The sequence below is a fragment of the Dipodomys ordii genome, unplaced genomic scaffold (genome assembly GCF_000151885.1).
Source record: "Dipodomys ordii isolate 6190 unplaced genomic scaffold, Dord_2.0 Scaffold41, whole genome shotgun sequence".
NCBI classification, from domain to species: Eukaryota; Metazoa; Chordata; class Mammalia; order Rodentia; family Heteromyidae; genus Dipodomys; species Dipodomys ordii.
Window position 1 is genome coordinate 8,578,815 of NW_012267257.1, and position 26,524 is coordinate 8,605,338.

A 26,524-nucleotide genomic window follows, 5' to 3' on the forward strand; every position below is an offset into this window, starting at 1 on the left:
AGAGTTTCACACACAAAAAAAAAGTCTCACGGACTTTCTTGCCTGGGCTGGCTTTGAACCGCGATCCTCAGATCTCAGCCTCCTGAGTAGCTAGGATTGCAGGCGTGAGCCACCAGCACCCGGCTACTATTTCTTTTAATAAGTAGAGAGGAAGAGCTCCAATGGAGTTGCTTATTTTATAAGAAAAGAAATAATCCCATTTAATATACATTTATACTTTTAAAAGATAAGGCAACCATTTACTAACAAAAAAACAGTTTATCAGCTATATATGGTTGTATTCCACTTTCTCTCACAGTTGCTTAAAGAATCTTTATGGAAAATCAATGACATGGCCTGGACCATTCAACTGAGTCAGGATTTCAGCCAGCAAATGGACAGTTACAGCAATACCTCCATGGAGAAGGTTGGTTTTTTTTTCAGCTAAGGGACCTTAGGATCTACCTTCTTATCTACATTGCAACCAAAAGGAGTAGGAAATCATTTTTTTTAAAGGTTCTCAGGATGCTGGGATTTGAGGATCATGGCTGAAAGGCAGCCCAGGCAGATAAACACATAAGATTTTTATCTCCAATTAAACAACAAAAGGCTGGAAGTGGATCTGTGGCTCAAGTGGTAGAACACCAATCAGCCTTGAGCAAAAAGCTAAAAGACAGGACAGCACCTAGACCCTGAGTTCAAGCCCCAGTATCAGTATACATGCACATGTGCATGTATGTGTGCATGTGCATGCACACACATACACACAACACACACACACACAACACACACACACACACACACACACAAAAGTTTCCTCCTTTTAAAGATCACTTACTGAAAGTTGAACACTATGACATCCTTCATCTTACAAACGTGCTTAAGTGTTTAGCCATGCCTATCTTCAAGGAATAAGGCAAGAGCATGTACCTTCTAAAGAGATTCTCCTGTACAGAATGAAGAAGAATGGATATTGTCTGCCATATCGCTGGTTAATGTTAGCTTATATCTTAGTTTCCATTGTACCAGTCTTGTGAGGTCAGCTACCAGAAATGAGCTAGTTTAATGAAATCTTGGAAGTAATATTATACTCAACAGCCAGTTCTTCCATTTTTCTAACTATAAATGACCTCTCCATAGCCTTCCATTCCCTAGTCTTCTATTTTAAATGGGATTTGGCTCCAGTGTCTTCTACTGACTCCTAATAGTTTTCTTGGGGAGCACAATGATTCTCTCTAGATCTTCAGCATAATCATCTGTAGGACAGAAACAATACCCATCTTTGGGGGTTTTACTGTTATGAAGGCTCAACGTTACAAAATATAGAAAATGCTAGTAAAGTGCCTGAAACAAGGCTTAAACTTAGTGTAAATGTAGTTTTGATCATGGTTTATATACTTATGTATTACATTATATATTTATTTATATATGTTTATATATAATATAAAATATATATGTTCTATAATATATTTGTTTTTGTAATATATCTATTATATATTATGTATTATATAATAATATATTATATATAAATAACAATAAAATAAGTAATTAAAATAAATAATAGATAATATGTAATATATTTTATATAAATATTTTATATATTTATATGTTAAAGTACCATTACATTAATATCATCATAAATTAATTTTCCCATAAAAACATTTCTTAACTTTTAATTAGTTCCATTGCTGTTTTCCCCCACAGTTCATTTATTATTAACTTTCAACTCTCCTATCTAATTTTTGAAATTCTACTCACTGGTTGACTTTAATTTGGTGTAGAATACTGATTCTCCAAACTAGCCTTCCAGGCCCGCAGACACCCATTAAGAAGATTTCATGAGCAAAACCTCATTTCTGCACAAACTTGCCCTTTGCACTTTATGGCATAACATTGATCCAACAGCTCCCAGACTCCACAGGTTTATGCCAGGATAATGGTAATATGGGTAAACAGAGTAATTTAAGCAGTGAGCAGCCTAGATCATTGTCAACCTTTACACTAAGCACAAATAAGAGGATGCCAGTTCTCTTTTGCTGGATATCAAGTTACAGTTAGTGACTTTAAATAGTAGAAACCCATTTAGTTTACTATTTTATACTTTGACACTTGGCTAGGTGGAGCTCAGCTAGACAGTCTTCTCAGTTCAGCTAAGCTCACAGGGGTATTGTAGAGGTTGGCTTGTGTAGGACGGACTTGATTAGAGAGCTTTATGCCCGTGTTCTCACTCTCCAGAAGAGTGAGGCTCACCCTCATGTGATTGCAAAAAAATGTGCACAGTCTCTTGAAGTATACCTTCAGGAATGGCACACGATCGTTTTTATCACATTCTGCTTCTCACAGTAAATCACAAAGGCCATTCCAAGGACTAAGAAAATAAACTACTTTCTTGATAGAAAGAGTTGCAATGCCTCTGAGTAAGGAGGCATGCTAGAGGAAGAAGAGAAACAGTCGCTTTTGCACTCCACTGCATTTTCTCCAGGTGCTGGGTTCCTGTTTTCCTGGATTCTTCACTAAATCACAAGCCGGAACATAATATACAAAGAACAAAACTCAACCAACCAACAGCAGAGAAGCAGATCTGAAAAGCTTAGAGATTCACTTTGTAGACCTAAATCAGATTTTCCTCTTCATGGTGTCAATATTTTCTACAGCCCAAGACTTTCAAAGACTCTTTTGCATTTTGCACTTTTTCTCCAAGACAGAGTTATAAAGATGCTTGGCAGATTAGTATTTGCTTCTATGTTGTGTAGAGTTTTTCTCATTGTAATTCTATTATCATAGGAAACATTTTCCTTGGACAGCCAAGAATACTGCCTAGACAGTCTCAATCTAATCAAGGCTCTGCCCACTCTCATAATTGCGATTACAAAATCACTCCATTTTGCTATTGTCCTCTTAATCCAAGCCAGAATTGTCTGTGCAATATCTCCTGGATGTGTTTGTTTCATTTCAGCTTTTTGTTCTAGTCCCTTGACTTGTTCCATAGACCACCTTCTGATCAATGATAACCATTGAATATCAGAACACAAACTTAAGCCATCTTCAAAATAATCCTGTTTCCAATAAGCCTGTAAAGCATTTGTAAAGCACGTATTAGCCACCCAAAACCTGTACACTGGAGATAATACATAAGGACCCTCAGCTTTCCAAGTGTTGAAATTCTGACAAGCAAGAAAAATGGACTATTGCAGTATGGAGTGAGAGTCTCTGTGCTGGCAGGGACTGAGGAGTAGAGAGGAGCACAGGTAGAAGACAGAGCCTGGGGCAGGAGCCCCTTTCCGGAAGAGATAATATGCAGACACACATGACTATTAAGCAGTTCCCAGTCAAAGCCAATGTGTTTCCTCCTGACCAATGCTTTAACTCTTTCCACAAAAATCTGATCATTCAAACCTTTGCTGTTCAACTTCTGTGTTCCAGAAATTCCTTTGGAAAGCCTTGGGAACCACCTTAGCCTCCTGCCAAGATACAAACTTTGTAAGCTCACAGATTAAGGAATTTCTGGTTTCTCCAAGCCAGCTGGGGGACCAAAGACAGGTGAGAACCCCTGCCCTCAATTTTTCTTAAGATAATGACCATTAATCCTAACTACAAAACCTGTGACAGGTCTGATGATAACGTCTTGCTTATAACCAGAGTTATTTGTTAATGAATTCATGATACTCCAAAAGAGTATCTTTAGAAGAATGAGATTTTGCTATGTAAATGCCAATGCTCAATTTTTTTATTCGAGTCTGTATGAAATTTTGGAAAATGAATTTCAAACTTCCTTACTTCACAAGAACATCTTCTGTATGTGTGTGGCCATCAAAATCACTGACTTTACAAGATGACAGTAACTTTGAAAACAAGCCACTGTCCTTCAGTCTAAGTGATGAATCCATTTACTCATTTCCTAACTAACCTGGGCTAAAGATAGTGTGTTAAACATCTCTCCTCAGAAATTCTGCGAGGGTTAGAGTTCTTTCTTCTATGTTACACAGGAGAAGCCATTAGACATCATTGAACTTTGAAAACTGCTTCTCTATTGCTAGAATTTCTTTTCTCATCCTCAGAGATTATCCTCTATTGCTCTTAGCACAATTTTCCCATCTTTGTTAGACTTTTAGTTCTGCTATCTAAGAGACAAAGTTATACTTGTACCCATAGCACGCTTTATTCCTTTAACATAAGTTCTTGGATGTCCCACACTGACAACCAGTCCAATGGCTCACCTGCTTGGTTACTTTAGGCTTCTGCTGCTTGGTGTCACCCTGTTTATGTTCCCATCATGGGCTACCATGTGTACATTGAAATGTCGCCCAGCCCTCACTTCCATTTTTCTGCTTTTCTAATGACCATCTGGCATGCAATTTATTGACGAGCGTACTGATGTTTGTGGTGCCTTGTTTCACTTTCCTATTGCTCTGGTACCAGTTCCCTTGTCAGTTTGCCTCACAAGGACAGAGCTTTCTTCTCCACTGTATCCCCGACACCAAGAAGAACACAGATATCCCCTACATACTTGCCAAATGAATGAATGAATGGAAAGTAAACTGATGAATGAAAACTCAAAACCTTATTCCTTCTCTGCCTTCAGGGAACAACATCTGTTTTAGGATATTGTGCTGAGAACCACCTGGACATTGTCCTAAAAGTACTTAAAACATTCCAAGAGGAGGAGAAGTTTTTTTTTAATCGATGTAAGGTAAAAAGAATAATCTTCTCTAAAGTTCTAGGTCACTAAAATGACGAGCAATACCGATTTCTTCCAGGTGTATTCTATTTGCACATTTCTTTTAAAAAGAAAATTGTCCTTATAACTGTGCAAAGGACCTTTGGGGTGACCTCTACAGCATGTATGTAATGGCTTGTGATCAAGTTCACCCCTTCTGTGTCACTCTTTTCCTTTTCTATATTATTCTCACTCCAGCCCGCAGGTCTACATTCTAGGTCAGAACTCTCCAAACTCAGGCCCCACGTGCCCACCAGCGAGATCCAGGCCCACTGCACTTCCGTCTCAAGTGCTGACCTGGAAGCTCCTAAGGAGCTCTGTGTATGCCTGCATTTGTCCTGCCATCAGCCGTTTAGGCCTCACTGGTGGCTATGATTATGTTTGCTCTGCTTCCCCCCATGGGAAGGAGGGATCCGTTGAGTAAATAATTATCAGACATGTCTTCTACTCTCCATGTGCTCTCTCTAACACAAACCGGTGAGTCTCATGAGAGTTCTGGCTGTCTGCATTTGTATGAGCGAAAGTATGCCAATGTTAGATTCGTTTTCAATCATTGCGTGTCCAGTTTCTTAGCTCCTGTAGTGATCCATAGACTTAGGTGAAAAAAATATATGAGAACAGAAGAAACTCCTTAAGTCACATCTTTATATCTCCTTTTCCTGATCTTCAGGGCATTTTTTCTGGTAAAAGGACTCTGACCAAGATTGACCTCATAGTGATCTATGGAGCCGTAGCCCTTCATGCTCCCAAGCTACAACTTCTCACCAGGCTTGACCAAGACATCATGGCCCAAATCCTGTTTCTGTATAGCCAGTGTTCTCAGGTAACACCTGTCACAGGGCTGCCTTGATTTCTAGATTGGGATTATAAACCTTGCCGAGGCTCAACTCGTGGGGATCATTAGAATCTTTCAGCTGAAAAGATGTAAGCAGAAAGAAAAAGAAAGAAAGAAAGAAAGAGAGAGAGAGAGAAAAGGAGGAAGGAAGGAAGGAGAAGAGAGGGAGGGAGGGAAGAAGAAAATAAAAGATCAGATATGTTTAGGAGATGAAAACACAAAAAAAATATATTATTCGATAGAGTCAGGTAGTTTGTTTTTCTCTCCTAGGGCCTTGGGCAGTTCATGTTGTACACTCCCACAATGCCTTCCCTGACCATGGTGATCTCAGACTTGTTTGACATTAAAATAATTACTCCTGTACTACTTTGAGCAACTGGCTTATTACTTCCCTATGGTAGTCCCAGAAGTATTAACCAGCACTAACAGGCCAAACAACCTGTTATATGATAACGTGTGTAAATCATTCAGAGCAGTGCACCCTATGTGTATTTTTAAGTGAATAGGTGATGTCATGCATCATGCTACTCAGTCCATCTCATGCTGTATAGTATTTTCCCTCCACATTCACCCCCAGAAACCATGAATGTCCTCATACCTTTCAAACATGCCCAGCATATACCATCCCAGAGAAACCAGCATTCAAACTCACCCCTTCAACTTTGTCCTATTCCCCAACACATTTTTTGTGGTTTTTGTAAATGAACTGCTTCATACAGACTGTCAATTCAAAGCTACTTCTGTAGATAAATGTCAGCATGACATGATGAAATTTAAATACAGCTTCCCAGAGTGGATGGAAAGTGAGTACGTAGGTCTCAGGAAGGATGGAAATGGTGGTAAAGTGTTAGGTGTACAGAACTGTTCCTGCTTAGAGACATGTGTGCTTCTGCTCTTCAGCGCCTCTGTGTTAGGATCTGTGCCTGAGGCCCCTCATCTTCTGCTGTGTGTCTTCTATGTCCCCACAAGCCACATTTTTGACCCATAAGTGCCACTGGTATTTATTCATATGTGTACATGATAAGAGCATGATGGTGAGCCCATGAAACCCTAGATACCAGCATTCAGTAATGGAAGGATCTCCAAACCTTTATTTCACGAGAATTACCTGGGAAAGCCTGTTAGAAATAGAGAGGCCTAAAAACTCTAGGTTTAGGGCCAGAGCCCCAGCTCAAGTGTCTCAATGGACTTGGCTGAGCGTTCTATCCCAGAGGATAATAAAAGACATTGTAGTGGTGGAGGGCAGAGAAAGGAGATGTAATCGACCTAGCTATGTCACAAAGAACAGATAAAGGAGTTTTCAGTGGACCTCATTCTGTCTTCAAGGGACTGGCAGGGCCCTTGAAAGGTTACAGGAGGGGAAAGCAAAGGAGAAGGTTGGAGAGAGCATGGCTGACAGAACAGCTCTGGGTCTTTAAGGGGATCTGGAGTTGTCCTGGCTGCCACCATTTGAGAGGCCAGTCTGGCTCCCATGAGAGGATTACTCCTGCTTTGGGGTATAATCTTACAACCATAGGCAGTTACTCCCATTTTGGGGGGGTGACCTCATCCTGGGGTCATCTGTCACACGTAGCTCACTGCTGCCTGGGGATACTTTCAGATCCTAGTCAGAAAGATATTTATTGATTGCCTCATCATTCTTGGGAATCCAAAGTAACTCTAGAAGAACAAGATTTATGGGGGAGAGGGGAGGGGAGAAGGAAGTTAGCCAGGAAAACTAGAGCCAAGGAGAACAAAATGGAGTCAGTGTGGCCAGGCCAGTGACCAAGCCTCCTTCACTGAGGAGCTGATGCTGATGCCCGTATCTATTGTCAGTTCTCATCTATGATGAGAGGACAGATCAAGATGATCAAGATAATGGGGTATACACTGAGGATATAGTAAGTTCTGTCACACAAGATGTGGCACAGGTACTATAGGAAAACATTCAGGAATTATGTGGGAAATGGACTTGAATCACAACATTGAAAACCTCTATCACAGACACATTTTTTAAAAGGTAGGAACGTTATTTGTAAATAGTAATAAGTTAATACAGTCAAGGATGCTGACACACACCCGCATTCCCATTTCTCAGGGGACTAAGGCAAGAGGCCTGAGTCTTTGAAGCCAGTCTGGGCTACAAAGAAAGACCTTGTATAAAATAATTACATAAAGTAAAGTAAAAATATAGAATCCAAAAACTATAGACTCTGCCTTAAAATGCCTGAAATCAGCTACAAATATTGAAAAATTACAAACTCCTAGAGATATTTCAATGCCAGATTTGAAGGAAGTGTCTCACAGCACAGCAAACAAAGGTAGTTGGCAGCTCTCCATGGTGTGCATTTTGGCTTCATGCAGTCTTCTTGTGGAGAAAACTGCACACAAACCAATATGCAAGAGACATTGACTGAATTACATCACTCAGGTTATATTTAATGTATCATGTTTGTTTTTAACACCAGCATCACTGAAAATCTGACCTATCAGACAGAGCTGCCCTGCAAGACTTTGCACTTTTACAATTTCTCAGTGCCCTCTCCTCCCCTCCTCCAAGAGCATTTTCACCTTTTAATTCTAAACTGTCAACCTCTCAGACCTGATTGCAAGTTTGCTGTCTTTATCCTGCCTTCTGTAGCTTGCTCATGACTTAACAGCCAGTGAGATGAAGTCTCACTTTAAAATTGGGAAAGAAAATGGCCCTCACACCTGCCTGAGCAAGACTCCAGGGCAGACAATCCTTCAGCCTAAGGGGTGGAACATTGCGGGCTGTGGGTGTCTTTGACTGCTGCTCTCTGAGTATTTGATTTGCTTTTGCTTTTAATTTTTCAGGTTCTGGGCATGTCTGTGATGAATAAGGTATGTGATGATAGATGATGCTAAAGTGGTAGACAGACAGACAGATGCTGGGTAATAGATGATAGATAATAGATGATTGGTAGACTGGTAGATGGATGGCAGATAAATGGTTAGCCACACACACCCCCACCCTAGCAAAAAAAATTAACAAAATAAAGTAACTATTTAAAGATAGATAGATACATCTAGATAGACAGAGAGAGAAGAGAGATAGATAGATAGATAGATAGATAGATAGATAGATAGATAGATAGATAGATAGATAGATAGATAGATAGAAAACTGCATTACACTGAGCAATATTAACATTAAACATTTATTTTAGCTATACATTGGATCCTTGAAGGAATTGTGAACTGTTTTCTATTATGGTTTTTAAATTTTTTTGAAAAGTCATTCCTCTAGAGAAACTTCAGTAGTTGAAGACAGTAGAAGTGGATGACCTTTATTTCTCAATTTTCCTGCAACTTAGATCCTAGGCTAGGATATTGATGGCAAAGGGAGCAAAGATTCCTACTCCTGTTCGGGTGCGTGTTTCAACCTTAGGTCACACATTTAAAGACCCAGCTGTGGTGCCTCAGAACTTGGTTTGCACTGTGACTCGTTTTGCTTTAGGACATGGACCTGCACATGAGTTTCACAAGAAGTATCACTGAGATTGGCATTGCCATCCAAGATGCTGAGGATAACAAGTTCCAGTTTTCCTACAAGGAGATGCTGCTCGACTACATGCTGGTGAGTGGGCAGAGAAGGAAAGGGCAAGGGCCTGAACATGCCAACTGTTAAGTCAGTAAAACTCAGCAGTTCCCTAGAACAGATTTCTGCCTTCCTTCTGACCCAGGTATACAAGGGCTCAGGAAGCTGGGAGGTGTGCCTGGGAACTCCCCTGAGGCTTCCTAAAATGGGCCTAAAATGGGTCACTTCCTTGTTTGTGTTGCAGAACTTGATAAAGGATGAGCCCCTGGATTCCTTAGCTAGCCCTGTTCGATGGAAAGCCTTAATCGCCATCAGATATTTAAGGTAGAGAGAACCTTGGGGGGGGGGGTTATAGACATAAAGGATTTCCCTCCCCCTCCCATGGAACCGCTGGCAGAACTGTCTACTGACTTCGTTGTACCTTCCAAAATAAACGTACTTCATTGATAGGGTCGAAGAGTTGACAGCCTGGCTGAGTTGGTTATTCCATGACTGGTAGGGACAAGGAACTAGTCAGAGGACCCAGATTTGTTGAGACGAGGAGACTGAAATTCCTATGCAAGAAGAGATTTCCTAGAGTTTGGCCTTCAGGGAAATTTTAAGTAAGTTTCTACTCTACAGGAGTTGTCAAGCTGTTGATTTTCTCTTCACGCCATTGCTCCCCTACGATTCTCCAGGAACATCATCATGTCTTTCATCTTAAAATGTCTGTTTATGTTTAGTTGTGATAAACAACATAAATTTATCATCTTAGTCATCTTTAGTTGTATACTTGAGTAGCATTAAGGACAACCACATGATTCACACTATTATATAAGAAATCTCCAGAACTCTTCTAATCTTGTGTGATTGAAACTTTACATCCATTGAGCAATGACTCTTCATTCTCTACTCCCCACAGACACTGGAAACCACTATTGCATTTCTATCTAATCTAGGCAGCTCATATGCATGAAATCATACAGTATTTGTATGTGGCCCAATTTTTACTTCACATCATGTCCTTAAGATTCGCCCATAGTATAGCATCACGGATCAAAATTTCATGCTTTTAATAGGCTGAAGAATATTTCATTTTATGCACAGACCACATTTCATTATCTACTCATCTGTTGGTGAATACATGGATTTCTTCCACCTATTAAGGTCTAGTGAATAATGCTGCTATAAGCATGGATGTGAAAATATCTCTTCATGACCCTGCTTTTCAGCCTTTAGGCATATACCTAGGAGTAGGATGGCTGGAATATATAGTTATTTTATTTAATTTTTTGAGGAAATATCACACTGTGTTCCATGACAACAGCATAATTTTCTACTTTCTCCAACATGGCACAAGAATTCAAATTTCTCCATAGCTTTATCAACACTTGTTCGTTTATGCTTTCTTTAGTAGTAGTCACAAAATGAGATAGTATCTTATTTTGACTGGTACTTTCCTAATATTTCATATTAGGGATTATTTCACATATTTCTTGGCCATTTTTGTATCTTCTTTAGAAAAATGTCTAAGTCCATGAAGCCCTGGGTTCAGTTCCTCAGTACCACATAAACAGAAAAAGCTGGAAGTAACACTGTGGCTCAAGTGGTAGGGTGATAGTCTTGAGTAAAAGAAGCTCAGGGACAGTGCCCAGGCTGAGTTTCAAGGCCCAGGACTGGCAAAAGACAAACTACTTTTAAGCCAGGTGTGGGTGGCTCATGCCTGTAATCCTAGGCACTCAGGAGGCTGGAGCCAGCCTGGGAAGAAAACCCCATGGAACTCTTATCTCCAATAAACCACCAGAAACCCAGAAGTGGCTCTGAGGCTCAAGTGGTAGAGTGCTAGCCTTGAGCTGAAGAGCTGAGGGACAGCACCCAGGGCCCAGAGTTCAAGCCCTACGATCAACAAGAGAGAGAGAGAGAGAGAGAGAGAGAGAGAGAGAGATGTCTAAGTCCTTTGTCCATTTTTTAAATCAAGATTTGTTTGTTATTGTTGAGATACAGTAATTCCTCACATATTTTAGAACTTAACCCCTTGCTAGAGGCATGTTTACAAATATATCTCTCATTCAATAGGTTTCACATAAGTTACAAGATTTTACATTTGATGTTGTTTCATTCACCTAGATTTGCTTTTGTTGTTTGTATTTTTGGTATCTGTAGAACTCTCAGTCAGAACATTTTTCTTAATTTGACAGTATTAAAAAACCCCCGTCATTCTCGGTCCCTTTCATAACCCCATTTACCCCTCAACACAGCCTAACAATTATATGTGTACATATAAATATATATTTAGATCCCAATATTAAATATGAGAGCAAATGTTCAACCTTTGTCCTTCTAAACCTGATTCCTTCGCCTTAACCATCATTACCTCCAGTTTCCTCCTTTTTCATTCAAGTGATAAAATTTTACTCCTTGTTATGGATAACTAATACTCCATTGTATATATGTACCACATTTTCTTCATGCATTTATCAAAGAGCATTAAGTTGATTCCAATGTTTGGATATTGTGAATAGTGCAGCAACATGTATGGATGTACAAGTGTCTCTGTGATCATAACTTACCTTCCTGTGGGTACATGAAAAGTAATCACTGCATTACATGGTAGTTCTAATTTCAGTTGTTTGAAGAACCTCTATACAGATTTCCGTGGTGATGGTACTAATTTGCATTCCCACCAACAGTGTATAAAGGTTCTTTTTTCTGAACCTCACCAGCACTTGCTGTTTGTATTCTTTTTACTTTAATTACATTTTCTTTATCTTTAAGTAGTTATACAATGTTGTTACTATTCAACAAATCAGTTTATGAACACAACACATCTTGACCAGTGCCACTCCTTTGCATCCTTCTATCCCTTCCCTTCCAACCCTACTTCTTCCTTTGGTTTTCTTAGTTTTGTAGGATGTGTACTGAATTTTATGATTGGATCCTCTCCCCCTTCCTCTCTTCATTTGTTTATCTTCTCCTCTTGACCCCAACCTTTTGAATATTTATTTCCTGGTATTCATTTTGTTAGTTTGTGAGTTAGCCTTTCTAAGGAATTATATCATTTGACTTTCCCTCTGAAAATACCATATTTCAGCTAATATGTGTGTGTATACTTGCATACAACATGTGTTTTCTTACAATTTAAAAATTAGTTCTAGTTTCTACATATGAAAGGAAACATGCATCTTTTGGCCAGGTCATTCCATTTCTTTGCAAATGATAAACTTTCACTCTTCCTAGTGGATGAGTAAAATTTCATTGTATATGTGTGCATTTTCTTGATTCATTATCCATTTATGGCATCCGGCCTGGGCTGTGATGAATAATGCTGCAATAAACATGGTTGTGCAGATGGCTTTACTGTATCTTAGTTTGTAATCTATCCTAGCTTGTAATTTTTCAGAAAAAAAATGCCAAAGAATGAAATTACTGGCTCATAGGGTAATACTATGTTAAGTTTATACACACACACACACACACACACACACACACACACACACACACACATATATATATACTTAAAAAGTTGTATAGAGGGGTTACAGTTACATGAGTAGGGTAATGAGTACAGTTTGTAGTGAGCATTGTTACCTCCTCCTTTGTTTTCCCTCTACCATCCCTTCCCTCCCATCTTCCCTATGTTAAGTTTTTGTTGAAGAATCTCCACAGTGCTTCCCAGAGTGGTTAAACAAATTCACATTCTCACAACAGTGCATTAGAGTTCCTTTTTACCCAGCTCCATGCCATCATCTGTCATTGTATTCTTGATGATGACCATTCGAACTGAGATGGAATCGCAGTGTTGTTTTGATATGCGTTTCCTATATTCTTGATAATAGTCATTTTTACTGAGTGAAATGAAATCTCAGTGTCATTTTGATTTGTATTATCAGGGATTAAAACAAATGTATTTTTTGTTTATTTTTTGTGCTGATACTGAAGCTTGAACTCAGGGCCTTGAATTCAGCATTTTTGAGCTCAGCATTTTTGCTCATTGCTGGTGTTCTACCACTTGAGACCCACCTCCAAGCCAGTGTTTTGCTCGTTAATTGAAGATAAGTCTTAGGCATGTCTGCCTGAGCTGTCTTTGAACCTCAAGCTTCAAATCTCATCTTCTTGATTAGTTAGAATTACAGATATGACCTATAAGGCCCCACTTTAAACAAATCTTGAAGACAAAATAATAGTAAGCTAGGTTAGACTATTTGGAGGGGGCGGGGGGGGCAGTGTTTTTGCTAGTCATGGAGCTTGAACTCTGGGCCTGAGCACTGTCCCTGAGCTCTTCAATTCAAGGCTAGGACTCTACCACTTGAGCCATAGTGCCTTTCCAGCCTTTCCTGGTTATGTGGTGCTGAGGAATCAACCCAGGGCCTCATGCATGCAAGGCAAGCACTCTACCTCTGAGCCAACTACCCAGCCCCAGGTTAGACTATGAAGACGTGTTGCCAAGCAGAAATATATGCATGTTATATATGCTATTAAAAGTTGTCTTTTAAAAAGTTGGCTGCTGCCAGATAATAAAGACAAGAATAATTTAAATAGAGCTTTCCTAGCTAAATTGAATTTTAATCCTCTCTGAGAAGCTTTCATGTTGCCTTAAGAGTATCATCATTTCTTGTTTGTTTACTAACTTGGTATCTTATTACTTGATTTACATTTTACTTAATAACAAATGGAAGTTTTTATGTTTATTGAGAATTTGCATTTTCTTAAGTTGTGTTAAGTTTTGTTCTGACCCCCATGATGTTTATATAAATGTATGAAAGAAGAAAAACAGATTCTAGCCAGATGTCAGTGGCTCACACTTGTAATCCTAACAACTCAGGAGGCTGAAATCTGAGGATCATGGTTCAAAGCCATCCCAGGGAAGAAAGTCCCTGAGACTGCTACTAGTTACTCAGAAGTAACTACCAGAAAACTGAATATGGTGCTGTGCCTTGAGCAAAAAGAAGCTCGGGAACAGCACCCAAGCCCTGAGTTCAAGCTGCAGGACCAGCAATAAAATAAAAAATAATAAATAAAATAATAAAAATTAAAAAAAGATTCACATACATTATTCATTGATGAACCTGTAAGAATCTAAGAACTTATCTTACCTGTGGCAGCGTATAGAAAGCAAGAGGACATATGTAACTGATAAAAAAAATCTTAAAGTGTAGAGATCTAATTTGGAGATCTCTTTCTCTCTCTCTCTCTCTCTCTCCCCCCCCTTTCTGGAGAAGAATGAATCAATAATGTTATCACAGATCATATAATGCAGTGTTAAGTAATGCAAAATAAATAATTGTTCATTCCTCGAATAACTTAGTACTGAGATATACTGACTGCTCACCAAGACATGACGTGATGTCCCAATCTCTCCTGACTTGTTACCACCTCTGTCAACATCCTAACCTTTCAGAAAATTGAACAGACTTTCCCCATATTGAGTCAATTCACGCCCAGCACCAGTGGCTCTTGCCTGTAATCATAGCTACTCAGGAGGCTGAGGTCTGAGGATCACAGTGCAAAGCCAGCCCGGGCAGAAAAGTCCATGAGACTCTCATCTCCAATAAACTAGTCAGAAAAATAAAATAAAATAAAACAGAAGTGGAGCTGTGGCTGCAGGGGTAGAGCACTAGCCTTGAACACCAACAGGCTGAGGGACGGCATCCAGGCCCTAAGTTCAAGCCCTGAGATGGGCAAAGGGGGGGGGACCCACCAATTCACAGATCTCGAACATTTTAATGGGTGTTTCTGGGTGTAAACAATATCCATTTCTCTGTGTGGTTCTCCTTTCAGCAAACTGAAACCTCGGCTCTCATTGAAGGGCCATCTTCATATTCTTGAAGAGAATATCCGACGACTCCTGCCACTCCCACCTCTGGAAAAGCTCGCAAGCGAGGGTGAGACAGACAAGGACAAGGAGCACATTAACGTATGTGGCAGTGAGCACAGAGTGGAAAGCTGCGGTGGGACTGTCCCCCGACGGCCGGGGACTCACACTCACTCACATCTGCTTTCAGTTTCTGTACGAAAGATCCATGGATGCTCTAGGAAAGCTGCTGAGGGCCATGATATGGGATAATGAAGATGCGGATGACTGCGAAGAAATGTTTAACGTGAGCAGAGTCGCCACCCACACTGATGCTCCTACACTCCGATCTGCCCAGTGCCGTGGCACCAGTGTGCCACACCAGCCTAGATGCTCCACGTGCACAGGAAGACCTCCAGCCTGACCAACCCCCCTCAGCATGGAATAACACTCCGCTAAATAGATAGGCACAGTAGCTAAGTGAATCTGACCATATAACATAATCTTCTGTAAAAATGAACTCCGGAAATGGAAACAAGGGTTGTTTTTGTTTTCTTTGTTGCTGGGTTTGTTTTCTTTATGTCTTGTTTGTTCATTTATCTGTCTTTGGGAAGATACGGGTGGCACAGTAATGTGGGACAAATGAAGCGGTGATGCTCACTAGACACCGTTGAAAATGAGCTACACAACTTGGGATGGGGACATGAGGGGAAAGCAGAGAGCGAGGTGAGGAAGGAGTGAGATTGTTCAAAAGGATATGTACTGTTTACCTGACATGTCACTGAAACACCTCCGGGCATCATCTTTACAATAATTCTTTTTAATTGGGTGGAAGTGGGCAGAGAAAGGACAGTGAGCAGAGCCCAAGGGAGGAACACAGAATGAGCCTAAACGAATATGAAGAATCCTGAGCAAAAGAATTTTATTCTCTAACCAACAGCTTCTCCGAATGTGGCTCGTGTCACCAAAAGAGTGGGAAAGAGAAAGAGCCTTCCAGGTTATTGCTAAAGTACTGACGAATGATATTACGGTGAGCAATCCCCTGGAAATACATACATCCCATTGCTCGTGAACCACAGGGAACTTCCGAGGCCTCCAGAATCTCAGTCCCCTACGTGATAAATCTCAAATGAAGGGTTCCCAGCAGATCATGGGGGCAGTATCTCACATTCCGGAGTGTGGGGGCTGGCATCCTACATGGAGGCTCTCTGGCTTCTCGGCCTGTTTATTCGCTCATTTTTCCACTACTCTTAAGACATCTTTAGAGGCTTGTGTGTGATTCTGCTACATTCTAAGGCCACGTGGAGGGAAAAATGGGATTTGAGATCAGTGCAGTAATAATCTGGGACCTTATCAAGTGTCCTCACCACCCAAGCATCTCCTTTGCCCTACAGGCGCCACAGAACTTCAAAATAGGGTCACTCCTTGGACTCCTGGCTCCTCACTCCTGTGACACCCTGCCCAGCATCCGTCAGGCAGCTACTAGCTCAACCATTGGTCTGTTCTGTGTAAAAGGTGAGAGGGGAAGGGAACCCACAAATGAAGGGTTCTCTTCCTGTGAAGAAAAATAGAAATATACCCACTTTTTATCTTTTGTTAGCAAAATTTACTATGCAAAGGGACTTCACTGTGATCATTATGTACATTCTAAGTGCCTTATGTCCTACTGGGCTAGGCCTCATTACCAAGAATGGCTCAAAGCATTCAAATTACAAGCAGGAAGTCATTGCTGCTTAGGTCTGTATTTATAAATTGATATCAACAATCACTTGTTCAGTTGTTGGTTATCTCTTTTCTTCCTTTTTTTTTTTTTTTGCAATAGTTACTCCTTTTTATTTTCCCCAAAGTAGCCTACCAATGAATGGAACTCCAAAAGAAATAGCACTGTAGCAGGGTTGTTAAAGCCAAGACATTCATGAGACAGAACAGGGTTCAAGTTCTGACTGCTCTGTGTTTACTCTGTGACCTTGAGAAAATGACTTTGTGGATCTCTATCTTGGTTTCCTCATCTGCAAAAATACAAGCCCGACCATGGAGCTTTTACCTCAGGTGGTCTTTACGACTGATAAAAGTGATCCTTATAAGCAGAGTGTTGAGCTGGGCACTGTGTACAGAAAGTACTCTCAGGTTCACCATCTCATCAGCAGACCTTGCTTGTATTTATTTAAAGGCATGCAGCAGCTGAAATATCACTATGTCAAAACAGTGTGTTGGAGTCTCTTGAGCGCTCATGTGTGTTTGTCCCTTGGTTGATTTTAGGCATTCACTTGGAAGTGGAAAGACTTCAGGGCTTACAGGAAGGGCTGGCATGTGATGATGTGCAGGTCCAGATCAAGATTGCCTCCAAAATAGCTAAGGTAATAAAGATGGAAGACTATCCGTGAGGGATAAAGACCATTCTGGGTTAATTTCCAAGTGAGTACATTACTAACGCCCCATTAGGAAAAGAGGCAAGACTTTGGACAGTCAAGCGAAATGAAAGACCTTTTTCCCTGTCATTCATTAACTCTGTTTGCATGTTCCTTCCCAATACCTGCTACCAAGCATAGCATCTGATAAAAAAAAAAAAACTTTGCAAACTCTGTGGCTTTTCCACTAGTATAAGATATAGTGGAATGGAATGAATGGAACCAAGCTTTGAAATCAATGGTATGGATTCTATGTGCCCTGTCTGATATTTAGTCTATACTTTTCTAAAACAAAACAAATAATCAGACTCATAGCTTACAATGAGTTACTGTGAGGACTCACTGACTCAAACATTCCACGGTGAGTTCATTAACCTATTATCTCTTGAGCATTTAGTACGTGCTGTGCTCTGTTCTAGGCTCTCTGTAGAGAGAGGAAGACAAACTTCCTGCTTTTACTACATCCTAGTAAAGGAAGTCTGAGAAATAACTATACCAAGTAATGATAACTGAGATAAAAAATAAAATCAAGTAAGGAAAGGAGGGAGAGATGATCCTCTAGAAAGAAATTGTGACAGAGTCTTGACAATATTTGGAAAAGAGCACTCCAAGAAGAGGAGAAATGGCAAATTTAAAGGCCCTAAGGTGGAGAAAGAGGTATGCAGTGAAATCTTAAGAGACAGCTCAGAGCTGTTTCAAAGGCTTTCCAAGCCTTATTACAGACATTGTCTTTTATCCTAGTTGAAATCAAAAGCCAATGAGGTTTTTTTAACAGAAGAGTCAGCGTTACTGCATACAACTGCGCCCAGTGTGAAACATAAAAAGGCAGTCGCACTGTGATGTAGGCTTGGCATATTTATATACATGGAAGCTTTCCACAGACGTCAACAAAGGATCCAATAAAATCAGTATGAGAGTATGCATGTACAAACAGAAGTGAAGTATCATGAGGACAGGAAGCATTTCCCTGATTTGTGAAGACCTCCATGGGCTAGCAGTGGTTCTGGAAGGAGGTTCACTTTCTAGTTATGAGCATAACTGACTGCTATGGGAATGACTGGCATACAAGCCGATGAGAACAATGTTAGTGAAGTCAGCTTAAAGGAGACTGTAAGAACCCAATAGGAGATGAGGTTAGCTTGGACCCAGGAGGAGCAACAGAGACCATGAGAAATTGAGGAGAACAGGGAAGAAACGCTAGCAAGGCCATAGCCTGGAAGGCGGAAGTCTGTGAGTTGTCCATGAGAACTCAGAAATGTCTTGAATGAGCAACTGTGCATGGAAAGGAGCTTTTTTCCTCTCAATAAAATAACATCAGACAATTTGATGCATGCAGGGATATTAGCTGTGAATAGAATGCTCTGATGGCTGCAAAGCATTCCAGTTTAAATAGATAAAGCCTCAGCTACTCTCTTTTTTTTGGGGGGTGGGGGTTCCATCGTGGGGCCTGAACTCTGGGCCTGGGCGCTGTTCCTCAGCTCTTCAGCTCAAGGCTAGCACTCTACCACTTGAGCCACAGCGCCACTTCCAGCTTTTTTCTTTTTGCTTATGTGGTGCTGAGGAATCAAACCCAGGGCCTCAGGCATGCAAGGCAAGCGCTCTACCACTGAGCCCCCTTCCCAGCCCTCAGCTACTCTCTTGACCTCGTACTGCCCACCCTTCTTTATCAGCACACATACTCACAGATACACACTTGTTCTCATGCCTGAAGACCAGAATTGTGATGTCGTTATTTCTACCTTTTACTGCCTGCAGCTGGTACTGACACAGGCACGAGCATGGCACGTTTACTGTCAGCCACCTGCGTGTTCAGCACAGCACTCCAGCACTTGGCACATGTGATAGATTTTCCTGAATTTCCCATGGTTTACCTATTCAGCGGTAAGCTGGAGGTATCTGTCTATGACATATGAAATGTATATGAGGGCGCTTTTACAATATAAACATCACCATATAAATATTTTCCCTAGGGAGTATGCTATAGCTTCCGATCTGAAAAGAGCAGAGCCTTCTCATGCTTGGGGTGCAGCAAACAGGAAATGATCAAAAGGCAACCCCAGGTCAAAAGGGTCATGCTATGTCTTCTCCTAATGATTTCTCCCGTTTCTATAGCTTCCATGCCAGGTTAACTATTTGGAAAGCTGCTCGGTGGTTCCTCGTATCCTGAAACAAACAGCAGCATGTGCTAAGGGCCCAGATGCACAAGGAGGTGGCTAATAACATGAGTCATTCTGGATATACTTTCAGATTGTCTGTAAATTCATCCCAAGTGAAGAAATTACAATGTTCTTGGAGGAAACACTGGATGGCCTAGAAACCCTCAACCTCATGTGCACAAGAGCCTGTGGCATATGGCTGATCGCAACGCTGAAGGAGCATGGAGTTGCTCTAGAAGATCAGGTGAACACAGCCAATTGTAAAGTTGAGCAAATGCCAAGTCAGTCTCTACTACTCAGTCTGTCAAGAGCAGACATCCTTGCAGGCAAGAGCTCGTAGCCTTGAGAGGCCTCTGTAAGAGACCCAGATGTGCAATGAAACTCCACTTGAATTAATCATAAAACCTTTCCAAACTGTTCTCTGTGATCAGCTCTGAACCAAGGCCGTGGAAAACTGGTTTGTTAGCACACTGGTTTTACCTGTTAGAGCCTAACAGAGCACAAACTTGTTGTTAGAAGCAATATACTGGCCAGACGCATGGTTCTGAGATGGCCTCTGTTCTTCACACCTTTCCCTCACACCCAGGAGCGCTTGGAGTCTGCTAAGCAAGGCTGCTAGTGCACTCGGGAACGTGCTCAGTCCTCTCTCTCAACTGGACACTTAAGCAAACGTGCACAGAATTTAAATTCTGGAATTTTGATTAAGAGGTCCTACATACATACGTCTATCCTGTCTCCTCAAGTCAGAGATAGAATACAAGCTATTAACCAAGGATTAATAATAGGCAAGAAAGTAATTTTAACTAAGTAAGAGCACCTTCAGGGGGAAAAGAAAGAAATCCCTCCGTCCCAGAGTCAATCACCCTTAATGTTAAAGTTCTCTGAAGTGTGGATTTGGAGTAATGGCATTAGAAAACGCCCCTGTGCTTATTGCTTTACAAAGAGTCCCTTAAAGTTTTAATGAGTTTAAACTATGCATGAGACACTGGGGTATATGTGGGAAATGAATGTTGATATGGAATATGGAATGCCTGTGTGTTTCCTGCAGACATGGATCACACAATAAGGGAAAGGTTTCCAATGGAGAATCCAACCCCTGAGCTGGAACTCTAAGTAATCATTTTAAAGGGATCAGACTCATGTCTGTAGTCCTAGCCACTAAGGAGGCTGACATCTGAAGGTCACAGCTCAAAGCCCAGCCTGGGCAGTATGGTCTAGGAGACACTTACCTCCAATAAACTACTCAGAAAAAGCCGGAAGTGACACTCTGGCCCAAGTGGTAGAGCACCAGCCTTGAGCACAAAAAGGCTCAAGGACAGTAGCCAGGCCCAGAGTTCAAGCCCCAGGACCAGCAGGGGGGAAAAATGAACTAATAATTGAGGAAAGATAATGTACATGAGGTATCAGATTTAACTGTTCACACAAAATTTTTTAAAGGAAATTCCACTAGAAGCAAAGTATCTTTAGCATAAATAAATGCCCTTGCTTGTCCACATCAAAAACTGAAATGCATAGCATCATTCCCTATTCACAGAGATCAGCACCCAAACTCAGGACAGTGGCAGTCAGCCCCTTTAGATCTGATTCACCTTTCCTTTTATCCACTCTCATTTTCTCTGTGTTCCAGATGTCCCCATCTATCTATTCCAGAGGTCTTCTTGACGTTTTCTCATATCCATATCTTCATGGGTTTTTTCCTTGGCGCTAGGATTTGAATTTTTGGCCTCTCACTTGTTAAATGGGCACTCTACCCCTTGAGCCATACCCCTAGAACTTTTTTGGCTGTACTTTTTCAGGTAAGGTCTGGAATTTTTGCCACCGAACCAACCTCAAATTACCATCCTCTTCTCTTGTAGCTGGGATCACAAGCACACAGCACCACATCCAGCTCATGGTTCTTTTACATGGTAGTTTTTATTCTTTAGAAGAGTTATATCCTTGCCTCCACACACCCAATCTCCCCCACTATCAACATCACCCTTCAGAGTGTGATGTCTGAAATCACAGTGTTCACTACCTCTGTTACTGTAGGTGGGAATATATCTAAGTCCACATTGATAATGATAACATTGCTGCTTGGAGTCCCATTGTTTAAGGTTTAAGGTTAGTTCATTCTCCTCTATGTGTGTGTGTGTGTGTGTGCGTGTGTGTATGAGAGAGAATGAGAGAGAGACAGAAAGACAAACAGACAGACAGACACAGCGAGACAGAGAGATCTAACCCAAGTCTTTCTTTATTCTAGGTAAACACTCTCCCACTCAAGAAACTCCTCCCCGCCCCCAGTCCTTTTATTTTATTTAGTTTTTGAGGCTGATCCCAAACTTGATATCCCCTTTCCTCCACCTCCTGAGTAGCTGAGATTAGAGGCATGCACCACCATGCCCAGCTAAAGTTCCCTCTTTGTATCCTTTATTCTCTGGGTCTTTTAAAGTGTACGATGATATACCCACCATTGTAATATTATATAGAAATCTTGGCTCTCCTAAAAATCCTATGCTCTGTCAGTTCTCTTGGCTTTTTTTTTCTTCCAATTCTACTTCTTTACATGTGTTCTTTCTGACAAGGATGCGTTCCTCGACCATCCTAACATCCCCTCTGAAAAGCACCCCTGCAATCTGTTTCTGGATTACTATTTGTCTGGGCCACCTAGAGTTCATTCCTCTGAGCAGATGACTGGTGTCCTTTATCTGATCACTAATAAAGGGTTGGATCTTTTTCCTCTTCGGTTTATCCCCCTCATTGCCTAGTTCACCGCTTGCTTTCCCCAAATGCTTGCCAAACTGCAATGAGTAAATACCAGTTCTGCAGTAACCTTCTTGAGTAAGAAACCAGCCATGTGTAGAATCAATCATTGCCTTGAACACCATTTGCAATTCACTAACTACCCACGATACGCTGATGGTACTTTCCCTGAGCCCTTCATGCAGAAAGAAAATGGCAACTTAATGTGTTTTTCTGGCTTCCTTTTTAGCTACTGGATATTCTGAGCACCATTTACCATCACATGCCAGTCCTCAGACAAAAGGAGGAAAGTTTTCAGTTTATGCTCGAAGCCATCTCCCAGATAGCCAGCTTCCACATGGATGCAGTTGTTGTCAACCTGCTACAGAAGCCTCTGCCCTATGACAGGTAAATCCTCATTCCACCCATTCATTACCTAGGGAAGGCCACCTTATGTGGCACTGGAGGAGCATTTATTATTTGAGAACAAAGGTCAAAAAAATCTCACCCGCACAACAATGTAAAAATTGGTATTTGAATCCAAATGATGATTTTTAAATCATTTTATTGAATAATAATTATATATCTACATCCATTAACCCATATATCATGTATATATGCATCATGTATATATACATTTACTCTATAGAAGTAAGTTAATATTTTTCCTCTTTCTGTGGAACTGATTTTCATCTTAATAGATATTTATGAATCTCAGCACCCCAAAGGAAGACTGTTAGATTGTTAAATAATATATCTTCCATATCTCCTAGCATGGTGCACGCTCCTTGAAATTGTGATGTGTCATCAGGTGGTTATAGTGAGATGGGAAAGCTTACAGGAATTGGGCCTTATCTGTCAACATCCTGCCTTGCCATTCTAGGGACACAAAGACACTGTGGAAAACGTTGGCTGAAAACCCAGCCTCCAGTGGCAAACTCATACGAGCCCTGATAGACAAACTGCAGATCAGGTTAGAAGATGACATCGCTGGGATAGAAGCCATTTCTGTGAGTTGGACATTTCATCACATACATGGAACTGCACTAGCGAGCAACCTTGGTGTTCTAGCATTGCTTGTCTTCTCTCCTGCCTAACTTTAATCCCACTCCACTTCATATTAGATGAATGGAGACGGCCTTGTACCTGTGACATATTTCCCTGTAATCATAATTGGAAGCAAATTTCTCAGCCTTAAAATCTATTCATCTCTGTTTCCGAATATTCTCCACAATAGCCAAAGCAACATTTTTTTTATTGTTGAAAATTCCTAATGCTGTAAAACAAAATCTCTTGGGATTGCTCAAGAGAGAGAAACAACTGGAAGCCAGAGGCTTGGAGACTAATGTCTCCTTTGTGTCTCATGATGAACATAGTCAGCTTGGAAAACGTTCAGTTGGGGAGGCGAGGGACAAACTTGGCCATCAGCCTAGGAAGAAGAGACCTTGGAAGAAAGAAGACTTGCTGACCCGAGGTCCTCTGTTCCCATCAGGTGGCCTGTGCTATGTATGAAGTGCTCTTAACGGGAGGCCCTGTCACTAGCTTGTATCCAGAACTGTTCACGCTCCTCTTGAAGCTGGTCAGCTGCACACTAGGCCAGAAGATGCCCGTTTCTGCTTTGAGTCACAGGCGGCGTGTGATGCAACCTGGGGAACGACAGCAGACTCCAGACCCCTGCAGGTAAAGGGTCTAGCAAGCAGAGTATTCCTAAGATGTCTGATCCCAGACTCCTGAAGTGGCCTGTGCAGGCCAAGATCTGTGCTTTCTGACCTGGCATCAAACACTTGGGAGGAAACAATATCTTGTGAGTCCTTAGGCTGTGTTACCAGGCCCGGTAGTTACCTTTCCCTGAGCCAGTTCCCAGAATAGCTGCCCAGAATGACCAGCGATGGAATACTTCCTCAGAGGATCTTCTCTTTCCTTTGGCTTCCTTTATTGGGATCTTTCTGGGAAAACTGGAATTCTGTGATACCAAAACCACCCAAAGAAGAAAAAAATAAATGAAAATAAACACCAAGTTGCATCAAATCTAAGACTTCACAGTTGAAATAAGCAACATTACCTTGTGAGTCATTGAGAAAATAGACTCCCAATGAAGCCATAAATGCTTCCTTGAATTTTTTTTACATTTTTAAATGTATCTGTAATAGTACATATCTCAGAAGATATGGCACTTTTGTTTCCGATGTTTAATATTTATCAGTAGAGGTCTTTTAAGGGATTGGGCACTAGTAGCTCATGCCTGTAATCTTAGCTACTCAGGGGGCTGAGACAAGTTGATCACAGTTCAAAGCCTCCCTGGGCAGGCCATGAGACTCTTATGTCCAATTAACTACTAGAAAACCGAAGGTGGTGATGTGGCTCAAAATAGTAGAGCATTAGCCTCAAACAAAAGAGCTCAGGGACAGTGTCCAGGCCTTGAGTTCAAGCCCTATTGGAGATCAAAAAAAAAAGAGGTTTTGAGTTGGGTGTGTTGATGTACACGTGTAATCCCAGCACAAGGAAGAAGGCTGAAGCTCTAAGAGAGCAAGTCAGAGGCTCCTCTCAGTTACACAGTGAGACCTTTAATTTGTGAAGGAAAGACAAAAGGCTATTTAAGAGTTAGTAGGTAGGGCTGGGAAGATGGCTCAGTGGTAGAGCGCTTGCCTTGCATGCCTGAGGCCCTGGGTTCGATTCCTCAGCACCACATAAGCAGAAAAAAAAGCCGGAAGTGGCGCTGTGGCTCAAGTGGTAGAGCGCCATCCTTGAGCTGAAGAGCTGAGGGACGGCGCCCAGGCCCAGAGTTCAAGCCCCACAACCGGAACCAAAAAAAAAGAGTTAGTAGGTATAGATTTTCTCCTACATCACATTTCTCTTTCTTTGAACTGTTTCATAACTTTCTCATTACAATGTCAATTTCATAGTGTAACCTTTTTAAAAAGACATTTTAAAGAGCACTTAGTCAAAATGAATGCTGTTCCTATAATATTCAAGCTGTACTAAAATGACAGCAGTGTAAAAGCCGTGCCTGAGTGCACACATGCTTATATGACTGTGCTGAACAACTGCAATCACACTGCAGATACAGACTCCCAAAAGGAATTAGACCACACCATTCACTGCACAATGCACCCTGATCCTAAGGATGCTCAGAGTCTGAGAACAAGAGTATTTTTCTTTCCTCATGAGGATTGACGAAATTATATGGACTTGCTGGCTCACACTTTTCAAGTGTTCTGTTGACGCCAAGACTGAAGAGTAAGAGCAAGGCAGGGACTCCTTGTTTTGGGGGGTTTTGTTGTTGTTTGTTCAGCATCCATCAATGTGAGGTTGGAGAGTACTGTAGAAGGTAGGGGGAGTGAACTGGGAAATTCACAATTCCCTATGTGAATTTGGCTGGCTGCGATGCTGTCTGCTGTCTCCTCTAGGCTCTCCATAGCAAGTCTGAAGTGTCTACAAACCCAAGCCATGAAAGAAGGTCTTGCGAAAGAATCTGATGAGGGGGATAATCTGTGGACCTTGCTTAGCAGTCCTGAGAACCATCACATAGGAGTGTGTGCACTCGCCAGGTGAGGGGCAAATAGTGTGCCACTAAGTGGAAAAGAAAACACCAAAATCAAAAAATAAAAACACAGGCAGTTACACTGAGAAAAAAATCTACTCACCTAAAAGCTATCATTCAAAGAGGACATAATGGAAGGGAGAACAAAGATGGAGGGGGAGATGGTAGTATCAACCAAACTCATGATACATGATGGAGAAGGGGGGGGAGACAGAGAGAGAGAGAAAGAGAGAGAGAGAGAGATGAGCCCAGTATGGTAGCACCCACCCATTATCCTAGCACACTGCAGGTGGAGGCAGGAGAATTGAAAGTTCAAGGCCAGCCTGCACTACGTCATAACTCCTTTTTGCAAAACAAAATTCAAATGAAATACTTGCAACAAACTACATTAAACTGGATGTTTCAGTAGGCTATTTTAGCTTCATCAAGCATTCCACTGAATCTATACTGTGTTTCTGAGAAACTAGATTAACATTTCCTGTGGGCGGAGGGGAAAGCATCTTTGCCCAAATTTGCATTTTCCAGGAGCATGGCCGTCTGGCAACATGGCGTCATTCTGGAGATCATGGTGCACCTCCTCCCATCTCTCACCTCCTCCTCTGAGAACTACCGGATAACTGGCACAGCTTTCTTCTCTGAGGCAAGGGGGAGTGGGCATGCCAGCATGCTCATGGGGTCCCGGGGTCCCATGGGATGCTTGCGTGAGCGGCTGGAGTTCAGTGAGGGCTTCAATCACAGGAAAGGGGGCCTTTAAGGGAGCCTTAGTGATAGAGGGAGCAGTCCCTGCCAGAGATACCTAAGCAGAGAGTGGAAGAGGCAGAAGGACCCACTTCTACCATCTCCTGCCCAACACCTGCAGA

At 41.5% G+C, this 26,524-nt stretch overlaps 1 protein-coding gene across 1 annotated transcript in view; it reads left to right on the forward strand.

Moving 5' to 3' along the window:
• Mroh2b (maestro heat-like repeat family member 2B) overlaps positions 1–26,524 on the forward strand; it is a 65,793-nt gene that overhangs the window by 32,225 nt on the left and 7,044 nt on the right. The window contains exons 18-35 of the mRNA XM_013018514.1: positions 299–406; positions 3,403–3,519; positions 4,562–4,669; positions 5,367–5,519; positions 8,346–8,372; positions 8,988–9,107; positions 9,313–9,392; positions 14,826–14,961; positions 15,050–15,145; positions 15,779–15,868; positions 16,233–16,353; positions 17,098–17,195; positions 19,494–19,646; positions 22,374–22,531; positions 23,007–23,133; positions 23,616–23,803; positions 25,531–25,671; positions 26,190–26,304. Coding sequence (XP_012873968.1) covers positions 299–406; positions 3,403–3,519; positions 4,562–4,669; positions 5,367–5,519; positions 8,346–8,372; positions 8,988–9,107; positions 9,313–9,392; positions 14,826–14,961; positions 15,050–15,145; positions 15,779–15,868; positions 16,233–16,353; positions 17,098–17,195; positions 19,494–19,646; positions 22,374–22,531; positions 23,007–23,133; positions 23,616–23,803; positions 25,531–25,671; positions 26,190–26,304 — 2,136 coding nt within the window. The remainder of the gene's footprint in view (positions 1–298; positions 407–3,402; positions 3,520–4,561; positions 4,670–5,366; positions 5,520–8,345; positions 8,373–8,987; positions 9,108–9,312; positions 9,393–14,825; positions 14,962–15,049; positions 15,146–15,778; positions 15,869–16,232; positions 16,354–17,097; positions 17,196–19,493; positions 19,647–22,373; positions 22,532–23,006; positions 23,134–23,615; positions 23,804–25,530; positions 25,672–26,189; positions 26,305–26,524) is intronic.